This window comes from Bidens hawaiensis, unplaced genomic scaffold (genome assembly GCF_021521415.1).
Source record: "Bidens hawaiensis isolate Kalapana, Puna unplaced genomic scaffold, B.hawaiensis_p1.1 tig00014142_1, whole genome shotgun sequence".
Lineage (NCBI taxonomy): Eukaryota > Viridiplantae > Streptophyta > Magnoliopsida > Asterales > Asteraceae > Bidens > Bidens hawaiensis.
In genome coordinates this window covers 197005-223991 of record NW_027492218.1, presented here as the reverse complement: position 1 = coordinate 223991, position 26987 = coordinate 197005, and the positions used below count along the sequence as shown (strand labels likewise).

Here is a 26987-nt window from a genome sequence, read left to right as displayed (position 1 = left end):
AGGCACAATTTAAGCTCACTGGACCTAAATGGATTATTTTAGGAATTTTTCCAAATATGTAATAAGTGATGTTTTTTCAATTATGTAATTATTTTAGGAATTTTTCCAAATATGTAATAAGTGATGTTTTTTCAATTATGTAATTATTTTAGGAATTTTTTCAATTGTGTAATAAGTCAAGAGACAACGTGTGAATAAAAATGATATAATATAACTTTTTCGAACAGTATAGTTCTTTTGAACAAACGGGTATTCAAACTTGGTGGTATAATATGATATTGTATGATGTCTTTTGGAAATTAATTGTGTGTTATTTAAAATGATTTTTTGAGCTGTTTGTAACGTAAACAAACCGAACATCCGATGAATTGTTTATAAACAGTTTGGTGGAAAGTTCGGTTTATGTTAGTCCATGTAATAAATAAATAAAGAAATTTGTTTGGTAAGGTTAACGATGGAACACGAACAATCGTCAGCCTTCTAATTAATAATATTATCTCAATAATTAACATTAGTTGTTATATATATACATATAACAAATAAAATGTTGAGCAAAAAGAATCAGAAACAAGATCGAAATGATAGAAAATAATATTTGTATGTAACCTTTTCCTCTTGAGATTGTGATTTCATTGGGCTGTCTTGTCTATCCACCGTGTTGGAAACACGTTGCGAATCCGATTCAGACTCAGGCCCGGGCTCAAGCTTAGGCGCATCATGCGACCTTCTTTCGAATTCAGCATCACCATTTTTTGACTCGGAATATTCACTCATTTTACTCATTTCTTTTATATGTTTCTTCCCTCTGACTAGTAGAAATCAGTTTGCATAGATAGCATCTATGCACTAATATATATATAAGCTCCAAATGATCACTCTTAATTCTCTAAAGATGGTAGCAAATTTAAAGTAATAATTGATTGGTAAGGTAATATTTTTAAGAAAACTAAAGATGTTGATTTGACTTTACCATTGCGGTAATTTATTCCATACTTCAAAAAGAATGGTTGCTTAATTAATTATATTAATAAAGTCAGCAATCTAAATTTCATTTAACGGTTGAGGAAAGAATTTCGAAATAAATTAAAAGCTAATCAAGATTTCACCTTTCACGTGACAGATTGTGTTGGAACCGGTGTTGAGGAAATCGCTAGGCGCTAGCTGATCGGACGGGAGTAGAAACTAGCGATTAATAGGGATGAATATGGACTGGTCAAAATTAATCGGATTGAAATTTATATGTAAATTTTCAAATGGACATATATATTCCAAATTTTATGTATAAAATTTTCAATATTGACCGATTTGAGAAAAATAGAGATTAATCGGGAACAAGTCATTCACGACTAGCGATTAATCGGGAACTAATCAGTACCTAGTCTAGGTGAATTAATAATTAAGCTACAAACTAGATTTCACATTAAAATACAGACAACAATTTAGTATGCCTTAAAGATAGAAATTAATTATGTGGCTTTTAAAGTGATAACTAGGATTTAGGACCTCAAGCTTCACAACGGGACCATTAAACTGAAGAAAAAAAAAAGAAAAGAAAAACGTAACGATGTTAAATTATGAACGCATTGTGAGTCAACGCAAAATCAGCCTGTATCGGGTTATGATATCGGTACCAAAAAAAATAAGCCCGTCAACGCCAAAATACTACAAATTATCATATGTGGAACCAAAAAGGCTGACATGTTACAGCTGTTTACCGACACAAATTCGGTTAGTATTGGTGGTATCAACACAAATTCGTAAGCATGAATTAGTAAGCCAAAAAACATATTGGGTGCGGGTTCAAACGTCGAAATGTGGATATAAAAACATGTGATTTTGGATAATTTTAAATCATGAAAAATGTCGGGCAAAGAAAAGGTAGATATAAATAGATCGATCGATAGATAATACATGATTTTTCAATACAACGTGGGAAATTTACATTACCTAAGAATCAATCAATCAATCACTCGCTATCATCATCAAGGAAATTAAGACCATCCTCATCTTCTTCATCTTCATCTTCAGGCGGATGAGAGTCTAACGGCTGTATGTCTAACGAACCCCCCTTTCTACTCTCGCCATCATATTCAAACAGCCCGTTCTCCTCATATTCCATTTCCTGATTAAAAAAAACAAATAATTAATCTTGCCAAGGAATAGAATAAGTGAAAAAAAAAATATTACCTCATCTTCTTGTTTTCCGGGCTTTACAATCCAATCGTACAAAATATTCTCGTGCACGAGTAAGTTGTCAGAGCTTATGATTTGGCGTTCCTTGAGTCGCAAGTTGTAGTTAACATAGATCAAGTCCTTGAGTCTTTTCTGCACCAAACGATTGCCCGTGCGTTTGTGAATCTCGTCATGTTCACAACTAAAACACGAGCATGTTTGACTCAGTATGCGTACGGCTATCTGTTGCAGCTCTAGGCAGTTTATGCCATGTTGTTACCACCAAGCAGCTGAAACAGAAGCATAATGATGATCAGGGGCGGGCCCATATAGTGTGGATCGGAGTCCAGGACACCAATGTTTTTAAAATTTTTCTTAGAAGCGGAATATTATTTTTTTTTTGAGGATCCCATAAGATTTAATACTTGGAACTCATACTATTAATATCGATGTGGTTTGGTGGAAAACCCCTTGTTTTATCTTTGAAAGCTCACGAGTTCAAGCCTTACAAGGCTCATTTTTTGGTTTTTAATTTTAGTGTAATCATCTGATTATTAACACTGCAAGTCGGCAACATTATTACAAGGTTCAGTCTTTGTGTTTTTTTTTATGTTAATCATTTGATTTTTAATGTTGCAGTGTTAATTTTTTAGTGTTAATCAATCATCTGATTGTTAATGTTGCAATAATAACTTTGGAAACATCCAAACACCTCTAAAATACATATCATTGTTTTCAACTTTATGTATGGTTTTCTTTGGAAACATCCAAACACCTCCAAAATACCAGTTTTATTTTTCACTAGTTTAAGTTAATGGTTTTCGACACATGCTTATAAATGGCTGGATCTGGGTTCTATCTCAAACGGGTTAATCAGAAAATAGGTAAAAAAAGTGATCGGTCGAAAGGAGCATAAAGTTGATAATTTGAAAGGAAGGGAAAAAAAGGGTTTATGTGTCAATCCGACCCATTTGGACCCATTCAGGTTGTGATGATTGAAAAGAAAGTTTGACGATGACGATGACGATGACGATGACGATGACGATGACTTTCAATAGCAAACTTAAAAAACATATGCAAAACTAAAAACATCGTATGCACCCTTACAAAGTAGTTAAAATATCAATATACCCAGTTCATTAAAAAACATTAATAAATAACCATTTTACCCTTATGTTTCAAAAGCTTCTAAATTTCATATATGCCCAACTTGAACACCAATTTTTTTTATTTACCCACTTTTAGCTTAGACTTTTGTTTTGCCCATTTCTATCTTTTTTTTTAACCCATAAGCAATAATTTTGTTTAAATATTAGTTTTGCTTATCGTTCAATTATGTGCAATGGTTCGGTTATCTGATTTGAACATACGGATTCCATTGTTCGATTATCTGCTGTCGAAAGAATAAAAGATGAAACGACAGCTCGGTTCGCTTGCTTATCTTTGATGTCAAACAAAATCCAAACAAAAAACTAGAGTTTAAACAAATATAATGGAAAGAGGTCGAATGGTCATTTAAGTGAAAATTCATCAAAGTTGGGTATATATGATAATTTTCAGTTTTGGTTGGGTATATATGATATTAATCCTACTAACTCGTAATTTATAATATTAAACTAACTAATAAGCACCTGGATGTAGTTCCGTTCGCGTACTAATAGCCAAATCAGTTCCAAAATCAGCTTTTGCAGAACCAAACTCTGAAATCTGCAGCAGCAAATCCATCATCAATCAAACTGACTGAACTGAAATAACAAAGGGGTGAGTAGGCTTGTAATGAACCATTTGACTGAAAGTTCGTTTATGTTCGTTTAATAAATAATCAAGCGTACACGAACAAATAACTTTGCTCATTTAGTTAAACGGACAAACATGCACATGTCTCGTTCGGTCATTGATGTTCATGAACATTTGACTTTGTTCCTTCATTCATGTTTGTTTGTTTGCATTCATTTATGTTTGTGTTTTACATATTCATTAGAAAAAACTTAAGCTCATTACAATATACTATAATTTTATAAAATAAAAATTCATCAATTATAATTTAGTCTTCTAGTTTTATTAAATTTCAGGTCCATCGTATTGATGTTAATATTTACCTTTAATTAGTGTTTGTTCATTTACATTCGTTCTTGAGCTATTCTTCTATACTCTTAACGAACGAACATAAACGAACGAAAACACACTCATTTTCTTAACAAAAGAACATGAATAAGAAACTTCTTTAGTTTAATTGTTCGTGTTCAATCATTTGTTCGGTTAAAGTTAAACGAGGGAACACAAGCATCCGCTCGTTCGGTTCGTCTAGGGGTGAGCGTTTGCTTTACCTACCTGCTTCGATGCTGAAACCCTCCTTGCATTGTTTGGCTCAAACCTAACAATGCATGAATTTAAACCACGCACAACTTCTGGGTACTAAATATATAAAAACAAAAAAGAACATAAGTTATAAGAGCAGGTCTGTTATAAGAGGAAACAAAATAAAGCTTTTATGTAGGTAGCATACAAGAACAAAGTCGAGCCGATATCTGTATGACGGATTTAGAAAGTAAGCAGCAAGATACAAAGGATGATTAAGGGAATGATTGTCTATAGTGCTCCACACGGTACCGTATTTGTGCAAGTCATCGCCATGGTTGCTTTTTATCATAAGTTTCGCTTTATGCATGTCATTGTATATATACGCCATTGACATCGACTCGCCACCGTCATTGATCTTTTCAAGCACTTCCAAAATGGGGCCCACCGATCTCTTCACGCATTGCACCTTCTTCCAAAATGTTGCATTCATTACAATCTTTTCAACCTCTTCACCCTCGTGGGATTTTGAAAGGCGAGACGACAACCATTTTGTGGACTGAAACAAGCGTTTGAGCGCGATCCTGTGGTCCATTAAGCTTTGTAAGGTTGAAAAACTTGAAGAAATACTCGTGAAAGATGCTCTCACGAGTTCATGTCCCGTTGTGTAATCGCGTTTCATTAGATTCCATAGCCATATTTGGTTGTACACAAGCTTTGTGATCTTTTGTCCTTTGTTTATACACTCTGCAACCCATTTTATCTTTGCAAAATCTTCAAGCATTTGTTCGATACAAGAAGCAGCACAAGGTGTCCAAAATAGATTTTGTCGTTTTTCCTCCAGCATCTTTCCAGCGGCTTCATAACTGGCTGTGTTTTGTGTAATAACCTAGACCAAATTAACACAAACGGACACGCGAGATGTCAGTAAGTGTTCTACTACTACTTAAATAAAATATGTAGAGTTAAATACGGTTAATGGTCCCTGTGGTTTGACTAAAATAACCCTTTTAGTCCATTAGTTCTAATTTGACTTTCTTAGTCCCTAATAGTTCCATTTTTGTATCAAACTGAATCCATCCCACCAACCCCATCCAAGTTTTCTATTAACTATTTGTTAAATAACCAAAATAGTAAAATACCCATGGACTATCTGTGTTGCTTAGTCATAATAATAAAATGTTTGGGGGCCACTTTATACATAAAAATATTTTTTTTTTAAATACAATAAATATATCTCTGTATTCCCACACTCTCTCACTCTCTCCTCTCTCATATTATCCAAACCAAAATTACGGAATCCAAACAAAAACCGACGCTTTGGTTTTATGTTTTCATGAAAACCAAGCTTTCGGTTCAGTTTCGGTTTTTCATGTACCTAAAACTGAAAAAAACCGAAGCAAATTTATGGATTTTCATTTTTATAAAATCTTAAGTAAATTGTAAGGATTTAATAAATATATATTAGCCGAAATGTAAAATAATCAATTAATTATTAATTTAAGGGGATCCTGAAAATTTTATTATTTTGACTAACACATATAGTCCAAGGGTGTTTTGGTCTTTTAACAAAAAGTTAATAGAAATCTTGTATGGGGTTAGTGGGCTGGACTTTCATTAATACAAATATGAAACTACTGGACTAAAAAAAGTCAAATTAGAACTAATGGACTAAAAGGATTATTTTAGTCAAACCGCATGAACTAAAGCCGTATTTAATTCTATGATGTAATATGATGGTGTACCTGCACAACATTTTCCTCACCCATCTCATCCACTACTTTATCAAGAAGTTTAAATAGAGTTGGCGCGTCTTCAACAAACTCAGTGGCATCAACTGAAGAAACAAAGTGCAAACCACGAGGACATGAAACCAAAATGTTGATTAATGTCCTGTTGTGTGCATCTTTCCAAGTATCCGCCAATATGGAACACCCTGTGACCGCCCAAGAGGCTTTGTATTCAGCAAGGTGTGTTTTAACGGTTAAGATTTCGTCCTCAAGAAAACGAGTGGATAGCATTAGGCTGCTAGAGGAAGGCGGTGGGCCATACTGGGACACCGCCTCCAGCATCTTGTGAAAGTACGGTGAGTTTGCTGCGTGTGTCGGAACTCCAGCATGATAAAAGAATTTGGAAATTGCAGACATAACTTCCTCCTTTCGTCCGGATGTTTTGTTAACATTAGTATTATTAGCCACCAACATCTCGGATTTCAGTTTCTTTGACAACGCTTCTTCTCTTCTCACGAATCTCTTCTTTTTGTCTCCAATTAGTAGATGCGTGTCATCGTCCTCGTCATCTTCATCTTCGTTATCATCGTCATCTTCGTTTTCTGAATGTGTCGTGTAAAAAGCCGAAGTAGATGTCAGCTGCTTATGAAGTTCGGGCCTTCTGTGCCTCCTTCCAGTCCGATGCCATTTCATATTTTCTTTTATTTTAAGATAAACTTCTTCGGGAGCACTTTTACAAGGTGCAACTTCACCAGGTATTCTAGCAAGATGTTGTTTAAAGCGGTTAATTCCACCGCTAACTATTTTATCACAATAATTACATTTGACTTTTTTCTTCCGTTCATCACGAGGAACTCCATGTTCCCATCCCGGGTCAACATATCCCAGTGACCTCAAAGGAGGATGCGGAGCCATATTTATAACCAAACCCTTGTCCCCACCGACCCCAACCACCACCAACTGCTGCTTACCTTTGCTCCTATTATCATACACGGGATCATCTTCCACGATATCATTCTCGTCATTAACACAAGGTGGGAAGTTGAGATACGTGGTTTGATCCTCGTATTCAATTTGCTTTGGTTTTTTACCGATACGACATCCTTCCAAATTCTCTTTCATTTTTATGCACACCTCTTCCGGAGCCTTGTCGCAATAAGTCACCTCACCAGATACTCTAGCTAAATGTTGTTTTAATCTGTATATCCCGCCACTAACAACTTTCCCACAATAATTGCATCTCACTTTCTTCTTCTTCTCGTCTTGAGCAGTACCATGCTCCCATCCAGGGTCAACAAATCCACCACAACGTATCGATGTCATTTTCTCACCCGCATCATGGATGATCACCGGCTATAACACTAAATTATAACTCAATATGACATCCTTGTTGTGACGAGAAACAAACCACCTGTGTGCTGAAGCCGAACCTAAAAAAATAAAACATTTTAAAAAATGCTAATATTCTATGCCAAACTGTAGTAGCCTTTACTTGATGCAAGAAACTTAAAATGTCAATATTGTTTAGTGCTTCCTTATGCACGCACCACCTACAAATTACCTTTTTTTTCTGATGGACCCGCAAAGAATGTAGTTTCTAGCGTATATCTAAGATTTCAATCCCACCTATAAATCACCAGTAAAACCAGTAGTGGATATTGAAGTCATGGCACCTGTCCTCCTTCCTTCGGCTAGTAAATAAACTGAAGCACACACAAATACAAAAATGTGAGATGCACTAAATACACACTCATCATTACGATAGCTCCAAACACAATTCCATCAACCATTAAGTAGTTGGATCAGATTACAATGAGCTGTTTTTTAGCAACAATTCAAACGGGTTTGGGACTTAACACTATGGGTGTAAACGAGCCGAGCCTGAGCTGTACTAGGTTCGAGCTTGGTTCGTTTTGACTTACCAGAGCTCGAGCTCAGCCTGTTTTGAGCACTTTTTATAAAGCTCGAGTTTGGCTTGTCTTGTTTATTACTTATTAACTAATTTTATACAGATTTTAAACTATACTTAACTACTTATATATTTTGAGAAAAAGCTTAACGAGCCTAAGCTCGGGTCGAACTCGTGTGCAGCACCTTAAACGAGCCAAAGCTCACCTCAAGCTTGGATGTGTAGAGTGAAATTAATACATAAAAGCACAAATAAGTCATATTTTAAAAAATGCTCTAGGCTCGTTAAGGCTCGACAAGCCTAAACAATCTTCTTATACAAAGCTCGAGGTCGGGCTTGATAACTAAACAAGCTATTTTTAGTCTTAGACTCGATAAGGATCGGCCCGTGTCGAGTTTTTATTGATCTGATCTCAGGTAGCTCGCAGGCGGCCCGGCTCGTTTTCGCCCCTACTTAACACTTCATTTTTCTTCAACAATCAAAATAACTAACAAGCACATTGCTATAAAAATACATATTGTTCAATCAAAATGACAAACCATCAACTCTTTTCACTTGTAATACAAATCTTAAGAACAAAGGAACATAGGAAGAGACTTAGGTCTACGTTTGTGATACATACGATCAACCTCACACAGATTATATCGATAAATGAGGAGAATATGTGTCCATCGTTAATTATTTCAACCTTATACACCTAAAATACATTAATAATACTTTAAAATGACATGTTTACAACAAAAGCTACAACTTTATATAAAACATTTTAATTATAAAACCTTATTATGTAAATCTTAGCATAAGATACCCAATCAATTCAATTAATTACATTTTTAAAAAATAAAATAGAAATAAAGCCGCGATCTGGGATAAATATAATGAAGAATAGACAGATTATTGAAAGTTTATGATAAATAATTGAAACCCTAAAGTGCGAAGAGAAATTGAAGTAATGAAGATGTGGGTTTGATGATACCTTGTAGCAATCGATGATTGATTTGATGATGAATTGATGAACAAGAAGAAGAAGAAGAACAAGTAAAGACGCTGCTTATTACAAGTAAAGACGCTGCTTATTAGCTTTGTATCGGGAATGAACCTGGGTGACCAAGCTTCAATTTCTTTTTTTTTTTTTTAATTAGAGGAAGGGCTATGTTTAAGATCGACTTCTCGTCTCCTCTCCCGTCGTGAGCACAATGAAATCTGAAAACCTGAGATTAAACCTTTGATTATTCCTTTACCCAAATGTCTGTCGAACTGACCTAAGCGGCAATCAAACCTGCGTCTAATTATTATAAAATGGCTCATAAACTCTTAGACAAATGTTTAAAAAATAATTCCGATCTGATTTTTCATGTTCTAAAGTATGTTTAATTGAGTTTTACTTTTATGTTTTCACTTTATAATATTTTTGGGTTTAGTATAAAAGTTGTGTCGGGTTGAACTTATTCTTAAAGACCAGAAAGGGTCCGAACCCTTTCTTTATAGTTGTTTTAAACTGACGCATTACTTCGTGAAAATTCTGTCGATAGTTTGATTCATTATTATTGTAAAACAAAATATTTTGTGTCAAAAGTTAAAAGTTTGATTGCCAAAGTATAAAACATAAAAGTTTTAAAGTTAACTTTTATAACTTTAGTGGCCAAAGTATAAAAGGCAAAAGTTTAAAGTTGGGTCAAACGACATCTTATCGTGTGTAACTAACTATAGTATTAAATATTTCTTCCATCAGAATAATATTTATATATATATATATATATTAGAAACCAAAAAGTCAAACATTCATTAAAAGTACAACTAAGCATGCTTATCTTACAAGTCTTAATTGCACTTTACTTATGTGTAGGTTTTTACTGCGTACGTGTTTTATGGTGCTTTAACTTTCTTTTATTCTTTCTTCCTAAAGCCACTGTACAAACTAACTAACATTTGCAATATGTGTACCTTTTGTAAGCAGACAACTTATAACATGGTCAAGTTATTGGCAAAAATGAAAGGGATGATAAAGATTTCTACCCAAAAAAAAATCCTAAAAAATAATTAAAGATTAATTAAAAAAAATCAAAACTCAAAAATTAATAAAAAACGAAAAAAGTAAAAACACAAAAACGTTTCCACCGTCTTTCTCGTTCTAAAAAAACAAATAAAAAAAACAATGCTGAGTGAAAATCATCATTGTTTCTTTTTATTTATCATAGTGTTTTATGTTTATTTTCATCGTTGATTGTTTTTTTTCCTTAATATTATGTCTTTTTTTTCTTGATATTTTGTTATATTACTCAACATTGTGTTATATTTTCTTTGGCATTATGTTATATTTTGCGATCTATTGTGTCTTTTTTTAGTTCTAACTGTGTCTTTTGTTAATTTTCGTCATTGTGTCTTTGATCTCGGTATTGTGTCTTTTCGTCAGTTTTTTTTTAAACGGGAATGATAGGAGAAACATTTTAGTTTTTTAAGTTTTTTTTTCTTTTTTTATTTATATTTTGAGTTATGATTTTTCTTTTTTTTTAATTTATTTTTAAAGGGTTTTTTGTATGATCACAAATCTTTCTCACACTTTTCATTACTGTCTCCCTTTGTATTCTAACTTTACTCACTTATAACATGCTGTATGTTAGGAAAGTTATGAAAAAAATATGTAAAAGTATATGTCCCACGGCGTTTATTTTATTATTTAACACAAAATGTGTAACATTCGTTACTTTTAAAACCCGAAAACCCGACCCATTTCGAATTATGGGTCGACACGTAATTATCCAAGTTCTCGCATGGAAGACATAATAAGTACGTTGTGTGCAATAACTCGAAACCTGGAATGACTTTGAAAGACGGGACAAATAAAGTATGATAAGGGCATGGTGGATAGGTCGCTAGTACATCCTATATATAAGTGTCCTTGTCATATTCCCATTTGTGGCGTCTTTTGGGCCATTCAAAGTTTGACGTTATTGTTTTTTATTTAAGTATGTATATAAAAATTGTTAATTTTTTTCAACTCCATGTAGTGGTTGTTTTCTTTTAAATATTTATTCTTATTTTAATTTCGGGACGAAATTTCTAAAAGTTGCGAATCCTATAACATTTGTTACTTTTAAAACCAGAAAACCCGACCCATTTCGAATTTTAGGTTTTGTTTTTCTTTTTTTTTGTGATACACACACACAAACACACACACACACACACACATATATATATAATATCATTAGTTAATTTTCGTTGCATGTATTTGTTCATCGTCACCTTAGTATTTGAATTCTTTAAACCGACCGTTTGGTTGTCTCGATATAATTTTGTTACTCGCCCATCATTAATGTTATATCTCCCTACGAGTACTATCATCGTCCGTTCATTTGTTACTGTTTTCGCTCAACAAACGAAACTCCGGAATTTAACGTGTTTAATAAAGTTAAAACAATTTTCAAACTACTCGAGTATAATACGAAAACAATCCATGAATTCCAAACACCTCTTTTATTTAATCATTTTCAAAGTCCAAGGTCCAAATTATAAATAGAAATTAATTCTTTGTTTTAAAGTATCATGAAACTTCAAGGACCACTTATGTAAATTATTCAAATTATATTTAATTAAACACCCCAACCCTCCCTCCCATTCCCGTCTTTCCGGCGAGGCAGCTCCGGCGACGGCGGCGGTTCCGGCAACAGCCAAACACCTCCAAAAATCTCGTTTTGACCCAAAGTAATTATTATAATATTCTTAACCGATGATTTTTAGTTATAATCAATATATTTAGGGAAAATTCCCAAAATAGCCCTTTTTAGAGAGAGGATTCCCAAAATAGCCCTTTTTTTCTTAGAATTATTTAGAATTTGGACTTAAGAGAGACTTTGGGAAAAGGAAATTATTATGGGTAGCAAGCCAAATCTTAAAAGAAAGTGAGGGAGCAGGTAAGATTTGAGAAATTATTGAAAGTAAAGTTCATATTTTTTGAAATATTGAAGGAAAAGTTCTAACTTTTTCTAAACTTTTTTTCTCAAAAAACAGTCTCCCAATACTGTTTTTTTATGTTTCCTACCTGACCAGTTCATATTTTCAAATTATTGAAAAATATATTTTTTACAATTATACCCCCACCACCTTGAACCACCCCACCACCACCTTGAACCACCACCATCACCGACGTCGTCGACCCCACCCCATCACCACCACCGTCACTCCACCATAGCCGCCTCCACCACCGCTGCACCCATCACCGCTGCACCATCATCGACGCCATAGGCCCCCCACAGTCTGCATACGATGAAGATGAAACAACTAATGAGTAACATTCTTTGGAAGGTTCCGAATAACATTGCTTTTCATGCCCGTCTTAGACAGCATATAATCCACCCCTGATCTATTCATCTGTTTCATCACCTTCATCCTCACCATATTCTCCTTCGACTGCACTGTCGACAAACCCATGCTCCTATACCTAATATTCACACATTTTTGTAATTATTAAAAGCATTTTCTTTAAATAAACAAACATATTAATGTTATGCTTACCGGCAGTCATGGGAATATCCTTTGTAGAGGGGCGCGGCTTCTGACGATAATATCGTAAATATTCAAGTTTAAAATATGAATCATGGGTGCAGCGGTGATGGGTGCAACGGTGGTGGAGGCGGCTATGGTGGTAGTGATGATGGTGGTGATGGGGTGGGGCCGACGGCGTCAGTGATGGTGTAGTGGTGATGGGTGCAGCGGTGGTGGAGGCAGCTATGGTGGTAGTGACGGTGGTGGTGATGGGGCGGGGCCGACGGCGTCGGTGATGGTAGTGGTTCAAGGTGGTGGTGGTGGTTCAAGGTGGTGGTGGGGGTATAATTGTAAAAAATATATTTTTTCAAGAATTTGAAAATATGAACTGGCCAGGTAGGAAACATAAAAAAACAGTCTTGGAGAAAAAAAGTTTAGAAAAAATTTAAACGTTTCCTTCAATATTTCAAAAAATTTGAACTTTACCTTCAATATTTTCTCAAATCTTACATGCTCCCTCACTTTCTTTTAAGATTTGGCCTGCTACCCCATAATAATTTCCTTTTCTCAAAGTCTCTCTCAAGTCCAAATTCTAAATAATTCTAAGAAAAAAAGAGCTATTTTGGGAATCCTCTCTCTAAAAAGGGCTATTTTGGGAATTTTCCCATATATTTATTTTATTAAAACGACCCGTAAATGCCGGAAAATCCATAATCATCGCCGGATATTAAGCCGCGATCAAAGTAATAGAATTAACTCGTTTTTGGCTCAATTGCTAGTATAAATAGGACTTTCTAACAAGCTTAAACTCACACCAAACATCAATTAACATAATATTCTTTGTATAATCCGAATTCAAGAAAACCCTCCCTCTTTTCGGCAAACATTATTTTTCGTGAAATTTCAAATCTTTATTATTTTAAATAGATCATTAATAAGTATATATTATGTCATACGAAATATATTCAAGTAGTTTTGCATCGAAAGAACTTTACGAAAATCCAAATGGTTCATTTTTTTTATTACTATTACTACTACTATTGTTTTATTACTATCAATACCTTATTATTGTTATTATTACCCTTAATATTATTAATACCATTACTATTATTATTATTACTATTATTATTATTATTATTATTCCAATAAAACTATTAAAGTAAAATAAAATATTTTGCTTTAAACAATTCTTAAGTCGTGAGGCTATTATATCACCATCAACGAGTTATTTTATCTAACGACTTTCATTTTCTTAAAACTTCACCCAAACGGGAAATCCTTTACATCAAAAGTTTTCCAAAGTTTTCTAACTAGCTAAGTATATATGCAAAAATATTATCATGAACTTCCTTTGAGTTTTAAACATCGCGTCCCTACAAACGTCCTTCACAAATAATGTCAATAATCATTTCTTTTCACTTCTTTGTCAACGCCAACAAGTTTTGGATTAGTAAATCATACCACCGCACCATAATAACCTTCATACTGCAAAACCTATCTTCGAGAAGACGAGCATCGCAAATTGCCTCTTTGTTTTCCTTTCCTTTATATGTTAGAGATATTATTCCGTTTGGGCTTTTTTCATGAAGTTTCAGGCATCGAATTCCATTAAAAGGTTTTCTACAAAGTTAATATTAAGCTTGATTATTCGTTAATTAGTGAACTATTCCCATTCATAGATACATTCCGAAGCGGTTTACTTTGTTATTTCAAACTCGTGGTCTATAACTGATTTCCCCATAGACATAATCGTTTAAGTGGAAGTTGGAGACTATAAGCATTTTATACACATGTTGAGTTTATTTTTATTGCACGAATTGTTTAGTCATATTGTTCTATTCCCGTTCAATGTTTTGTTCGAATCATTTGTTTTACCAATTTGAGATCAATATTTTAATTCGATCTGAAATTTCGATTATTTTGTTCTCAATGTTTTACTTTAATCTCGAAGTTGCAATTATTTATTAATTTCAAATGTGCCTTATTCACGTTGATATTTTCATCGAGTCATTATCGACTCCAAGAACTTACTTGATTATTTTATTTTCGGACCAAATGCTTGTTGACTTAAATGTTTACATTTTGGCTCGATGCTACGTTTACTTAACATGTTATTCTCAACTTTATTTCATGTTCATGATTTCAATTGATGACATCTGTTATTCTAATTATTTCATACTACTCAAGAGTTTCGTGCATTTTTGTTTGACAACATCATCACTTAAAACTTCAACGATCTCATTTATTTGGACCTAATATTTTTGCTTATCCTTTACCTCAGGGATTTGTTTATGCATTTTGTTAATTTTGATTAGTTCATCGTTCTTGATTTCCAAGTTAAAAAAAATTGTATTTATTGTTATATCTCAAAACCCACACAATGAATGTGGACCATCCGACGATAAAGGTAATTATAGGTCGACACGTAATTATCCAAGTTCTCGCATGGAAGACATAATAAGTATGTTTTGTGCAATAACTCGAAACTTGGAAGGACTTTGAAAGACGGGACAAATGAAGTATGATAAGGGCATGATGGATACGCCGCTGGTACATCCTATATATAAGTGTCATTGCCATATTCCCATTTGTAGCGTCTTTCGGGCCATTCAAAGTTTGACGTTATTGTTTTTATTTAAGTATGTATATAAAAATTGTTAATTTTTTTTTCAACTCCATGTAGTGGTTGTTTTCTTTTAAATTTTGTAGGTTCCCAGCCGGATCTACACGAGATATCGCGTACTACGCAGGTGCGGAATCCCTACGTAAGACGTTACGAGTATAGAAAACAATACGGTTAACACACGATACGATAATCAAACACGTTGTATACCAACCTTAAACACGTGATACGAAGATCACTTGATTACAGACTCTCTCTCTCGAATACACAAACTCGTATTCTATCAATTGATTGAATAAGCCGTAACCTAAACCTTATATAGACACGACAACTTCGCCTGGCATGTTCAGGCGAAGTTGTCACTAACTTCGCTTGTCTAACAAGTTCACCCATATCAGCGAACTTGTTAGCAACTTCGCTTATACAAAACATAAAACATTACAAGCGCGATTACAGACACTAGACACTGAACTACTGACATCATGCACCAACAGACTCCCCCTTGGCAGTAGCTTCATCTCTTTAGCTTCAAACACGTTTCTTGTAATATTCAATCTTCTATCTTCAAGCATGCACTCTTTCTCTAACACAAACCGAGACAACTCTTTGATATTTCCTCGCTTCGTCTTTCAAAGCAGGAATATAAAAGATTTTCTTCTCATTGAGCACCTGCAGATCAGCTTGCGATAAGTTTACCAAATGCATCGGATCGTAAACTCTTAGCACCTCTTGTTCATCCTCGTCTTCCATCACTGCCTCAGCTGTCACACAATCTACAAACCACCACTTTAGGTCTTTAAGCACATCCTTGGGCATTAGTTTCATCGGTACTTCTTTAAGGCACCGGATCGGTTTATACTTCATAATCATCCAAGGTTTTCCATCAGCTCTCAAACCTCTATCCTTGTCTTCAACAAGTTTTCCCTTTTGTGGCTTCAACAGCTCAAATTTCTTCTCTTTTATACTTTCTTTCCACACAATTTTCCCAATGACTCTAGCCATATTATCGTCACTTCGATTGATTAACCCCAATCTGGCTAAGTCTTTCACTTCACATTCCGGCAGTGTATTCAACGATCTTAACAGTCTTTTAAAATACTGAACACCGTCATACCTTTTAATCACGAAGAGCCTCAACTGCTCATCATAGATCCAGCAAATAATCCCTTTCTTCGCTTCAGCATAGCCTTTAATGTTGTAACTCTTCTTAAACATTGTAGGGACCGCCGGTTTCTTCGTTTTGACGAACCACTGAGCATAGCCTTCCTTCCACCTAGGCTGCTCTTCCCATTCAGACTCGTCGCTTCCAATCTGTTCACTCAAATCTGCTTTCTCAACATCTGGAATGTCATGCTCAATATTTTCCTCAACTATTTCTCCCTCTTCTATCTCTGTATCAATCACAATATCTCCACCAATCTTTTCTATCACATCACTTGGCAATACATCATCATCACCAACCAAAACATCATTCATCTCCTCTACGTCCACCACCACCACATCATCACCACCAGCTGCAGTTGTCGACTCCCCCTGAGTTGTGGAAGTTCCAAGAGCTTGAGTAGTTCTTGGTAGCTTACCACCTGCATCTTTCGACGCATTGGGATCATCGTCTCTATCATTCCTTCTCTTGGTCCTCAACTCATCGCCTTTACAGCTCGTCTCCCCCTGAGATGCCAAGAACTCCTTCAGAGCATCTATGATCTTTCCATGTTCTACCAGCAGGGACGACTGCATCTGATTCTCTGCAACTAGGCGTTGAATAGCCTGGGTCTGGATAAGATTCACCCTTGATTGTTCTGCCACGACCCGTTCAAGTGCTGCTATTCGTTCTGAGTCTGAGAGGGTTGCATCGAAATCGAACCTCATATGTGATATGTCTTGAGTGTACTGAGGAGGGATTTCCGATGTCACCGGGACCTCAGAAGTAGAAATAGACGTAACCGCATGTGGTATCGTCACCGATAGCCCTGCAGTGGCCACAACAGTCGACTCTATAAATTGTGCCACGACCTCCGATGGAGTAACGGTCGGAGGCGGCAACGAAACTATTTCCGGAGCCGAAAGTTGGAAAGTAGTGGGTGGGAGGCCAAAAGTAGATGAGGTAGCCACCACGGGAACACCCGTAGCGCTTGGCCTTATAACCTGTAGTGATGAGGGAACCATTGTCATACCGGATAGTGCTGGTGGAGTGAAACGTACCACCCTAGAGTTCTCACCGGCTCCCGATCCTGCACCTATCCGTTCCCTTCTTGAGCTCCTTATCAACTGTTGTACCTCTTCCTCGTAGTCTGACTCACTATCATCATCTGTTCTCTTTCTTTTCCCATGTAGTCCTTCTCGAGTCACCATAATCCTTCTAGCCTCTGCCACTTCATCATCAGAATCTGAGCCAGCCACCGTTGTAGCTGCCCTAGTAACATGCACAGTCGAGGCACGTTCAACTGGGACCTGAACGTTCTCCTCTGTATCCACCCGATCCATATCAAATAAGCCTTGACCACCAAATTCTGCATCAAGGTCCACGTTCTCCTCCGGTGACACAACAGGAGCAGCAGGTATAGCTTGAGGTGCTCCTGCCTGTTGTGGTGTCGGGTCCCTAAACTCATCCCCACGAGCAGGCACATACCCCGGGTTGATTAAGTACCCAAAGAGTGGAGTATGGCGAGGACGAAGCTCAGGTTTGCTCCTCGCACTGGAGGATCGACATTGGGCGAAGATCCGTTTGTTCACACTCTCTACATATCGGATCGGACGGCGCTGAGGAAGAGTTGGAGCAACATGATTCAAGATCATTTGTAGGAATCTTGGATACATGATGAATCGCTCACGCGCCATCGCTCTTCGTTGACGATCAATCTCATAAAAGACCATCTGACTAAAGCTGAATCGCTTGTTGTATGTCAGAGCAGTCATTGCTGACATCATGGTCGCGCCCATGCCATCAGTGCCCGCCTTTCTCCCTGACATGCATACTATCATAACATGCATGAGAAAACGCCACTGGTCAAGCAGAAATCCCTTCCTTCTCTGCGAATCCCCCAAGGGACCAGAATAACCCATCCTCAAAAATGCTCCATCACGGAAAGGAGCTACAAACTCTGTCGGGTCCTCTCTTGTCTCATTTCCAAACCGCAGAGCCTCCCGGATATGTTCAGAAGAGAACTGAACAATCTGATTGTTTACTGTTGCGCGCATCACCGGGGGTTCGACTCTACAGTCATATTCCACGGTCTGCCAGAAATCCTCAATGTTGGGTAAGGATATCGGCAGAGTTGTTGTAATGGCGTGGAATATCCTCGAGCGTAACAGAAATGTGATGATTTCGCGGAAATCATCAACTCCGCTCGCCTCCGGGTCTAAGGTGATATACATGTTGTGACCCGGGAAGAACTGTCTTTGTTGATCACCTCCGTCATCACCGCCTGCACCACCTGCTCCAGCAACAGCAGCCATATCTGCAACAAACAGGTTAAGTTAGATAAACGTCAAATCGAATCACAAGTTCGCCTGTTACCATGAGCGAAGTTGTGATCAATTCTGTATAGGCGAAGTCAAAGGTGAGGCGAAGTTGGGAAACAACTTCGCTTCAACTTGAACTTCGTCTGAAAATAGTTAAGTAAAATGGTCCAGGCGAAGTTACGGATAACTTCGCCTAATCACAACATCGCCTCATAAACTGTTTCAAAATCAATAATCAGGCGAAGTTAAACCTCAGGCGAAGTTACGGATAACTTCGCCTAAACTGTAACTTCGCCGAATTTGAATCGGCAACAGTTAGGGATTTTGAACGACGTGTAGATGATGATTTCGGAGATCGAGGACTCCGAAATACATGATTTTATGAAGTTTTAGACGTTCATGCAAATTACTATCACGTAATATCAAGTTTGAAAATCGGGTGTTTAGGTTTCAAATAATCGAGGTCACGAAACGGGTCGTATCGACCTGTGATTAACATTAACGACAATGATTATACGAATATGGAACCCTACACACCTTGAATCTGATCTGAATCGAGGTAACAAAAACTGATTTGAGATATCGATAAGTTCGCTGAAATATCAGAGGATAAGTTCGCTGGTATTTTGAAATAATGAAATCGTTTGACCTTTAAATTCCTTTATATAGGGTCAAAGTTAGTACAGGCGAAGTTATCGATAACTTCGCCTATTCCAGGCGAAGTTACGAACAAGTTCGCCTGTATTTACAAAACAAACCCCTATACTTTTAATAATTTTCAATAAAGTTTTAAAAAACATCCTGTAAAGCGTTAAATGATACGATCAAGACCAAGTAACCAGGTATAAAATCAAACAATTACAAAAGTAACAAAAAATTGAAAAATTAAGGTACACGGGATCAAATTTCAGTCTCGACAGGGACTACCATGTTTTAGAAAAGATCCGAACAGGAATCATACTAATTTCGTGACTGTGACACAGATCCGTGTTCAGCTGTATTATGACATAAAGAAACAGGTTGTAAGCAGGTAATCTACTTAAAATGGTTTTCATCGTTTCTGTGATACGAGTTAGGTTCAATTAAGCTCAAAACTTAAGTGGGCAACAACTCAGAGATTATGATGCCTCCAATCTATTCTCAAGGCGTATTTGGCTTTCCCCAAGTCACCCCGAATTGACCTTGACCCGTAGTGTCTGATTAAGTAGTAATTACTCTTCGATCTTAGACTCTGTTTCCCGTTCACCTTCTTGTGTCTTGATTGAGAATCATTAACCTTATGAACTCTAGAATACACATTTTTTTTTCGATTAATATGTATATACACAACTTCAAGTAGAAAACAACTGCAAGTCCTGAATCTGGATCACTGCAGTGTCTTGACACGCTATCTTCACGGGAATCAGAACACTCACGGGCTCGTGTATGACTGGGTAATCGCTTTTCTGCCTATCATTCGGAAAGATATGTATGAAGACAAGCACAACTCTTAAGGAGTTTCCACAAAAAATCGAGTAGATTTAGTTAGTATCACTTCTACTTTTACGCACCATAAAAAGCTACCATGACATACAATGACTGTTCTAAAGTCTTTTAAGCCTAATAACTTCACTAGTTAAGCACACAGAATCAGTATATCTATCACTTTCCAAGGTTGGATCAATTTTCTGTTAAACATAGTAAAGTAACTTCTTACGAAGTAGTAGACTTGAAAAATAATTTCATTTCCCGAAAAGAAAAAAAAATTTTTAACATCAATCGCCCCGACCAACTCAAAGTCTTCAGGTGAACGGCTATCCCGAAGATCCAAAGGATCAGCTGGACCGACCACATACAAGTATGTGTCCTTCTAACTAAGTATGATCGACTAATTTTCAATGAAAGAATAAAAACACATCATAAACCGCCCCGATCACTCTCAGTCATCTGGTTAATGGCTATCCTCAGATTCTACAAGTAGAAATGAGGACCAAACATATCCGAAGAAATGTCCATCAAACTAAGGCAACCGACATAATTCTAAGCGATAGTGACGTTTTTTTTTTTTTTTTTTTTAATCAAACATAGAAAGCACGGTTACTCGGGATTGATCATCCCATTCAGCTCAACAAGGTTTTGAAATCTAGATTTGTCAAACGCTTTCGTGAACAAGTCAGCGAAATTGTCTAACGTAACAACCTTCTCGAGCACAATCAGTTTCTTCTCAGCACAATCCCGTATAAAATGATGACGTATGTCAATATGTTTAGTTTTACTGTGTTTTACGGGATTGTTAGTTACTGAGATAGCAGCTGTGTTATCAATGCAAATAGGAGTAAGTGAGAAATTCAGACCATAGTCGCGCAACTGTTGTTGAATCCAAAGAACCTGGGAGCAGCAGTTGGATGCTGCCTTGTATTCTGCTTCACAGGTTGAAATTGCGACTGAAGTCTGCTTCTTGCATTGCCACGACACCAATCTGCCACCAAGAAACTGACATCCACCAGTTGTAGATTTCCGACTCTGATTGCACCCTCCATAATCAGAATCTGTGTAAGCGACTAGCTCCAAGTCTCCTCCTCTCGAGTACCACAACCCCAGCTTCGGCTTGCCTTTGAGATACCGCAGTATCCTCTTCGCACCCTTCAAATGAGATTCTTTTGGGTTTGCCTGAAAGCGTGCACAAAGACAAACAGCAAACATTATATCAGGCCTAGAAGCAGTTAAGTACATTAAAGAACCTATAATAGCCCGATATTGGGTTGGGTCCACGTCTGCATCGTTATCTGAATCAGCACCCAATTTGTGATTGACGCAGACCGGAGTATCATATGGAGTGCTGTCCTCCATCTTGAAGCATTTGAGAACATCATGGACATACTTCGTCTGATGAATGAACATCCCGTCTTTCTTCTGATCAACCTGCAATCCTAAAAAAAAAGTAAGTTCACCCATAGCACTCATTTCAAATCTCTTCTTCATGACAGCCTCAAACTCCTGACACATGGCGACCTTTAATGCAGCAAAGATAATGTCTTCCACGTAGACTTGCACCAGTAGGAAGTCGCTACCCTTTCTCTTGAAGAACAATGTGCTATCAATTTTACCTCTTTCAAACTCATTCTCAAGCAAGTAATCTGATAAGGTTGAATACCAGGCACGAGGTGCCTGATGTAGTCCATACAGCGCTTTACTTAGCTTGTACACGTGATCGGGAAAGTCAGGGTCAGGAAAACCCGGAGGTTGCTCAACATACACAACCTCGTCGACTTTACCGTTTAGAAACGCACTCTTCACATCCAACTGAAAGACTTTCATCTCCTTATGAGCAGCAAATGCCAAAAACAGTCGAATGGCTTCCAATCTTGCCACAGGAGCAAATACTTTATTGTAATCAATCCCCTCTTGCTGATTAAAGCCTTTAACAACCAGCCTCGCCTTATTCCTGATAACAACCCCTTTCTCATCTCTCTTACATTTGAAGACCCACTTCGTGCCTATCGCATGCACATTTTTCGGTTTTTCAACCAAATTCCATACTTCCATTTTCTTAAACTGAGCTAACTCTTCTTGCATGGCTTCGACCCACGAGCTGTCCTTAAGAGCCATTTGATAATTCTTTGGTTCAATCTGGCTGATGAAGCAGGTGTACAAGCATTCGTTGATAATGCCATTGTAATTGCTGCATGAGCTTTGCTTTCGGCTTCATACATTTTCTTCTCTTCATCTTCCATCTCTTTGTACTTCTTGATCTGATCACGACCCTCATACTCAGCAGTAGGTGGAATGTAACCATCTTGTATGCATACCCACATCTTGGCATCTTGATACTTGACATATTGTTCAAAACGATCTTTCCACGCTACATAATCAGTTTTCTTAAGCATCTTGGGTGCTTTTGTAGCCGAACCTGCTTCTACTTCCATCTTTACTAGTTCAGTAATGTTTATCGAAGACATCTTTCACAAAACTCAAAGAAATCCGAAAATAAAAAATTTTATTTTCAAACAGCACTGTAGGCGAAGTTGAGGATAACTTCGCATAAAACTTAACTTCGCGTGAATCTGAAACTTCGCTCACTTTCTTAAATTCGCTGGATTGGCGAACTTGAGAATAACTTCGCTTAAGTTGAGCGAACTTGGGAGGTAGGCGAAGTTGTGGGTAACTTCGCTTGAGGTAAGCGAACTTGAAGAGGTAGGCGAAGTTGTGGATAAATTCGCTTAACCTTATATCTTCGCCGAAACCCTAGTAACAGTGACGGCAACTTCGCCTGATGAACACGAAGTTTCTGCAGATTAGATTTCTGGGTTTTTCGAGGTTTGTGAAGGTGTTATGGGTTGTTTAAGATTGTAGGAGGAGAGTATAACACAAAAACTCAGAAAACTCGTCCCGCGAATAGTCGAACGGAACGATTTCTATACCCGCGTGATAATCCCGAACCACACAATCGAGCAAAAGCTCTGATACCAATTGTAGGTTCCCAGCCGGATCTACACGAGATATCGCGTACTACGCAGGTGCGGATTCCCTACGTAAGACGTTACGAGTATAGAAAACAATACGGTTAACACACGATACGATAATCAAACACGTTGTATACCAACCTTAAACACGTGATACGAAGATCACTTGATTACAGACTCTCTCTCTCGAATACACAAACTCGTAATCTATCAACTGATTGAATAAGCCGTAACCTAAACCTTATATAGACACGACAACTTTGCCTGGCATGTTCAGGCGAAGTTGTCACTAACTTCGCTTGTCTAACAAGTTCGCCCATATCAGCGAACTTGTTAGCAACTTCGCTTATACAAAACATAAAACATTACAAACGCGATTACAGACACTAGACACTGAACTACTGACATCATGCACCAACAAATTTTTATTCTTGTTTTAGTTTCGGGACGAAATTTCTAAAAGTTGTGAATCCTGTAACATTCGTTACTTTTAAAACCCGAAAACCCGATCCATTTCGAATTTTCGGTTTTGTTATTCTTTTTTTATACATACATACATATATATATATATATATACACATATAAATAATATCACTAGTTAATTTTCGTTGCATGTATTTGTTCATCGCCACCTTAGTATTTGAATTCTTTAAACCGACCGTTTGGTTGTCTCGATATAATTTTGTTACTCGCCCATCATTAATGTTATATCTCCCGACGAGTACTATCATCGTCCGTTCATTTGTTACTATTTTCGCTCAACAAACGAAACTCCGGAATTTACCGTGTTTAATAAAGTTAAAACAATTTTCAAACTACTCGAGTATAATACGAAAACAATCCATGAATTCTAAACACCTCTTTTATTTAATCATTTTCAAAGTCCAAGGTCCAAATTGTAAATAGAAATTAATTCTTTGTTTTAAAGTATCATGAAACTTCAGGGATCACTTATGTAAATTATTCAAATTATATTTAATTATGCAAGGCCCCGTTCTCAGTAACCCTACTTTGGTGTTGGATTTACTCATAAACACAGTTCTAAAATCTTTAAACTTTCGCGGAATAATTTAAAACTTCAAACATCACATTACAAACATTCATTTTTGTCTTAACATACAAATTGTCTTTCCATTAACATTAATTAAAACAGTCATGACACTTCTTCATGGATGCCAGTTTCTTTAGCTCATGCCATGTGTCCCTCCTCAAGTCAGCTTCCTTAACCTATCTGCATGCGCGCATACTAAAAGTCAGCTATGCTGAGTGAGTTATAGTTAATCAATTTAGCATACAATACATTCCTATCCTTACTCATACGCGTCCGAAGATACGTATTCATACATTACTTTGCTATTACTTCTTTCACACATACTTTATATATATGCATACGTACTTACATACTTTCTTTCATAAAACCCTATGGTATACCATAAGCTATTCTACATTAAAAATCACAGATATTGTAAGGGTCTGGTCCCTAACATCAAAGATATTGTAAGGGTCTGGTCCCTAACATCACAGATATTATAAGGGTCTGGTCCCTACTACCTCGAATAACCATACTTTTATCATACGTGCATATTTTACCTGTCTCATGTATATAATAATACATATATATACATGCTCATTCATACTATCATTATATAGTAATAACATCTAGTACATAGTCATACACGTATCATACACTTATCAATTAAGTAAATGTATTAACTATCACATAGGAGTATGCACACAGCCCCGAAAACATTTCAAAGAGAAATGGGGTTAGAACTCACCTGGAGTCGATTTCTCTCGCCGTTAATACTAATTCCCTTCCTTAGCTGTGCACGGCTAACTGTATAACGCATTACGGGTGTCAAATATCCATTACTACTACTTCTTACATTTAAGTCAATGACACCCTCAACTAACGGGGGTCCGGGGGCAGTGCCCCTGGTAGCGGGGTCTAGGGGCGGCAGCCCCTAGCAGGGTCCAAGGGGCAGCGCCCATTTTAGTTTCATTAACAGTCCTTTAACAAAAATGCATCAGAAAATGAATTTTATAAAATTTCGCCTGGAAGAATTTCGCTTCGCATGGGACTGTTTCGCTTCGCATGGAAGCGTTTCGCTTTGCATGAAACTGTTTCGCTTCGCATGGAAGCGTTTCGCTTCGCATGGCTAAGCGAAGCGAAATGCCTGTTTCGCTTCTCATGGCTGAGCGAAGCAAAATGCCTGTTTCGCTTCTCATGGCTGAGCGAAGCAAAATGCCTGTCTTTCTTCGCTTTTATCATTTTTAAGCCATTTTACTTCGTGACTCTTCCTCAGGACCTGATTTTTACTCTTTCCCAACTTTTGACACATTCTGACCCCATGCACCTGATCCTGAACCCATCTCTCAAAGTCCAAATACCACCTTTTTATCACAAAGTGCATCCGAGAGGTTATAACTTACCAAGTTTATATTTTTCTTACATTTCACAACCCGATCTATATTATAACTGTTTGCATGCCGATTCTAATCAAAAAACTTAACCATTTTAAACTAAAACCCACCTTTTGCTTGCGGGTTCGAGTTCGGATCTTGACAACTCGAGGATCTGGACGTGATTCTTGTTGCTTGACGATGTTAAACACGAGATTCCACCCTTCTTTGGCTTGGATTTTAAATCCGAGTGCTAGAGAGAGTGTATGTGTGTGTTTGGATGAGAAAAAAGAAAGGAAAAGAAGAAGTGGTTGGACTTATATAGAGGGGGTTTCAAGGGTCCCACCACCCATTCCCAAATCCTACTCCCAAACACTTAACACAAGACTAACTTAACGACACACAGTTAAATAACAAAACTTTCCGTAATTCATTATTTAACAAAAAGTTGGACGTTACAAATTAAATACCCCAACCCTCCCTCCAGTTCCCGTCTTTCCGGCGAGGCAGCTCCGGCGACGGCGGCGGTTCCGACAACAGCCAAACACCTCCAAAAATCTCGTTTTGACCCAAAGTAATTATTATAATATTCTTAACCGAAGATTTTTAGTTATAATATATATATTTATTATATTATAATGACCCGTAAATGCCGAAAAATCCATAATCATCGCCGGATATTAAGCCGCGATCAAAGTAATAGAAATAACTCGTTTTTGACTCAATTGCTAGTATAAATATGTCACACCCCGACTAGCACAATGCGGAAGCGTAAAACGGGAATGTAACAAACACCTCTGATATCAACATATTGTTTATAAAGAAACATTACAAACTAATTTACAATATATTACATTTCTTTGTTCTATCATTGTTTTACGGTCTAGGTGATACAAACAAAATTAGTTCGTTAACTATACATTCTTACTACTAACTCCCTTGCCTCTATTCACATAGCATCAACCACACACTTCAGGCAAGTAACAGATCATCAAATCATTCCGATTTAGGTACACCTGAAAAGCAGTTTAAAACAGGTCAACTACTAAAGTTGGTGAGTTTCACAAGTTTCAAGAAAACAGTAATGAGTATTCACAAGTTAACACTTGTAATCATGAAATAAGTATGTATGTATGTAAATGATGTAATTATGCTAAGCTACAGTGAAGCCTTGACTGTATGTGCTGTGTGCATCCATTTCCCACGCTCAATCAACCACTGTGGCCCCTTTTCGCCCACAACATGTCCCGGTAGCTATGTCTAACACTACATAGCCTGTTTGTATAAATATGGTCATGTGCAAACGGCGCTATGTGACACGGCAACCAGGCCGATTCCGTTTGGGTTTGTCAAACCAATAGTACTATTCACAAGCCACCGGCTCGAAGTTAATCACTGTGATCGTGGGGACTTTTGTGTGTTAGCACTTAGATAATTCACATCAACACATATTTCAGGTATGTATA

At 36.9% G+C, this 26987-nt stretch overlaps 1 protein-coding gene across 1 annotated transcript; it reads right to left on the bottom strand.

The window, feature by feature from the left end:
* Positions 1-1879: 1879 nt before the first annotated feature.
* Positions 1880-7617, bottom strand: LOC143546008 (uncharacterized). Its single transcript, XM_077037765.1, has 6 exons — positions 6216-7617; positions 4679-5359; positions 4504-4587; positions 3804-3879; positions 2188-2462; positions 1880-2122 (listed from the first exon to the last, which is right to left on the bottom strand). Exons 1-5 carry the CDS (start codon positions 7521-7523, stop codon positions 2449-2451), a joined length of 2163 nt encoding a protein of 720 aa, XP_076893880.1. The 5' UTR covers positions 7524-7617; the 3' UTR covers positions 1880-2122; positions 2188-2448.
* Between the last annotated feature and the right edge of the window lie 19370 nt (positions 7618-26987).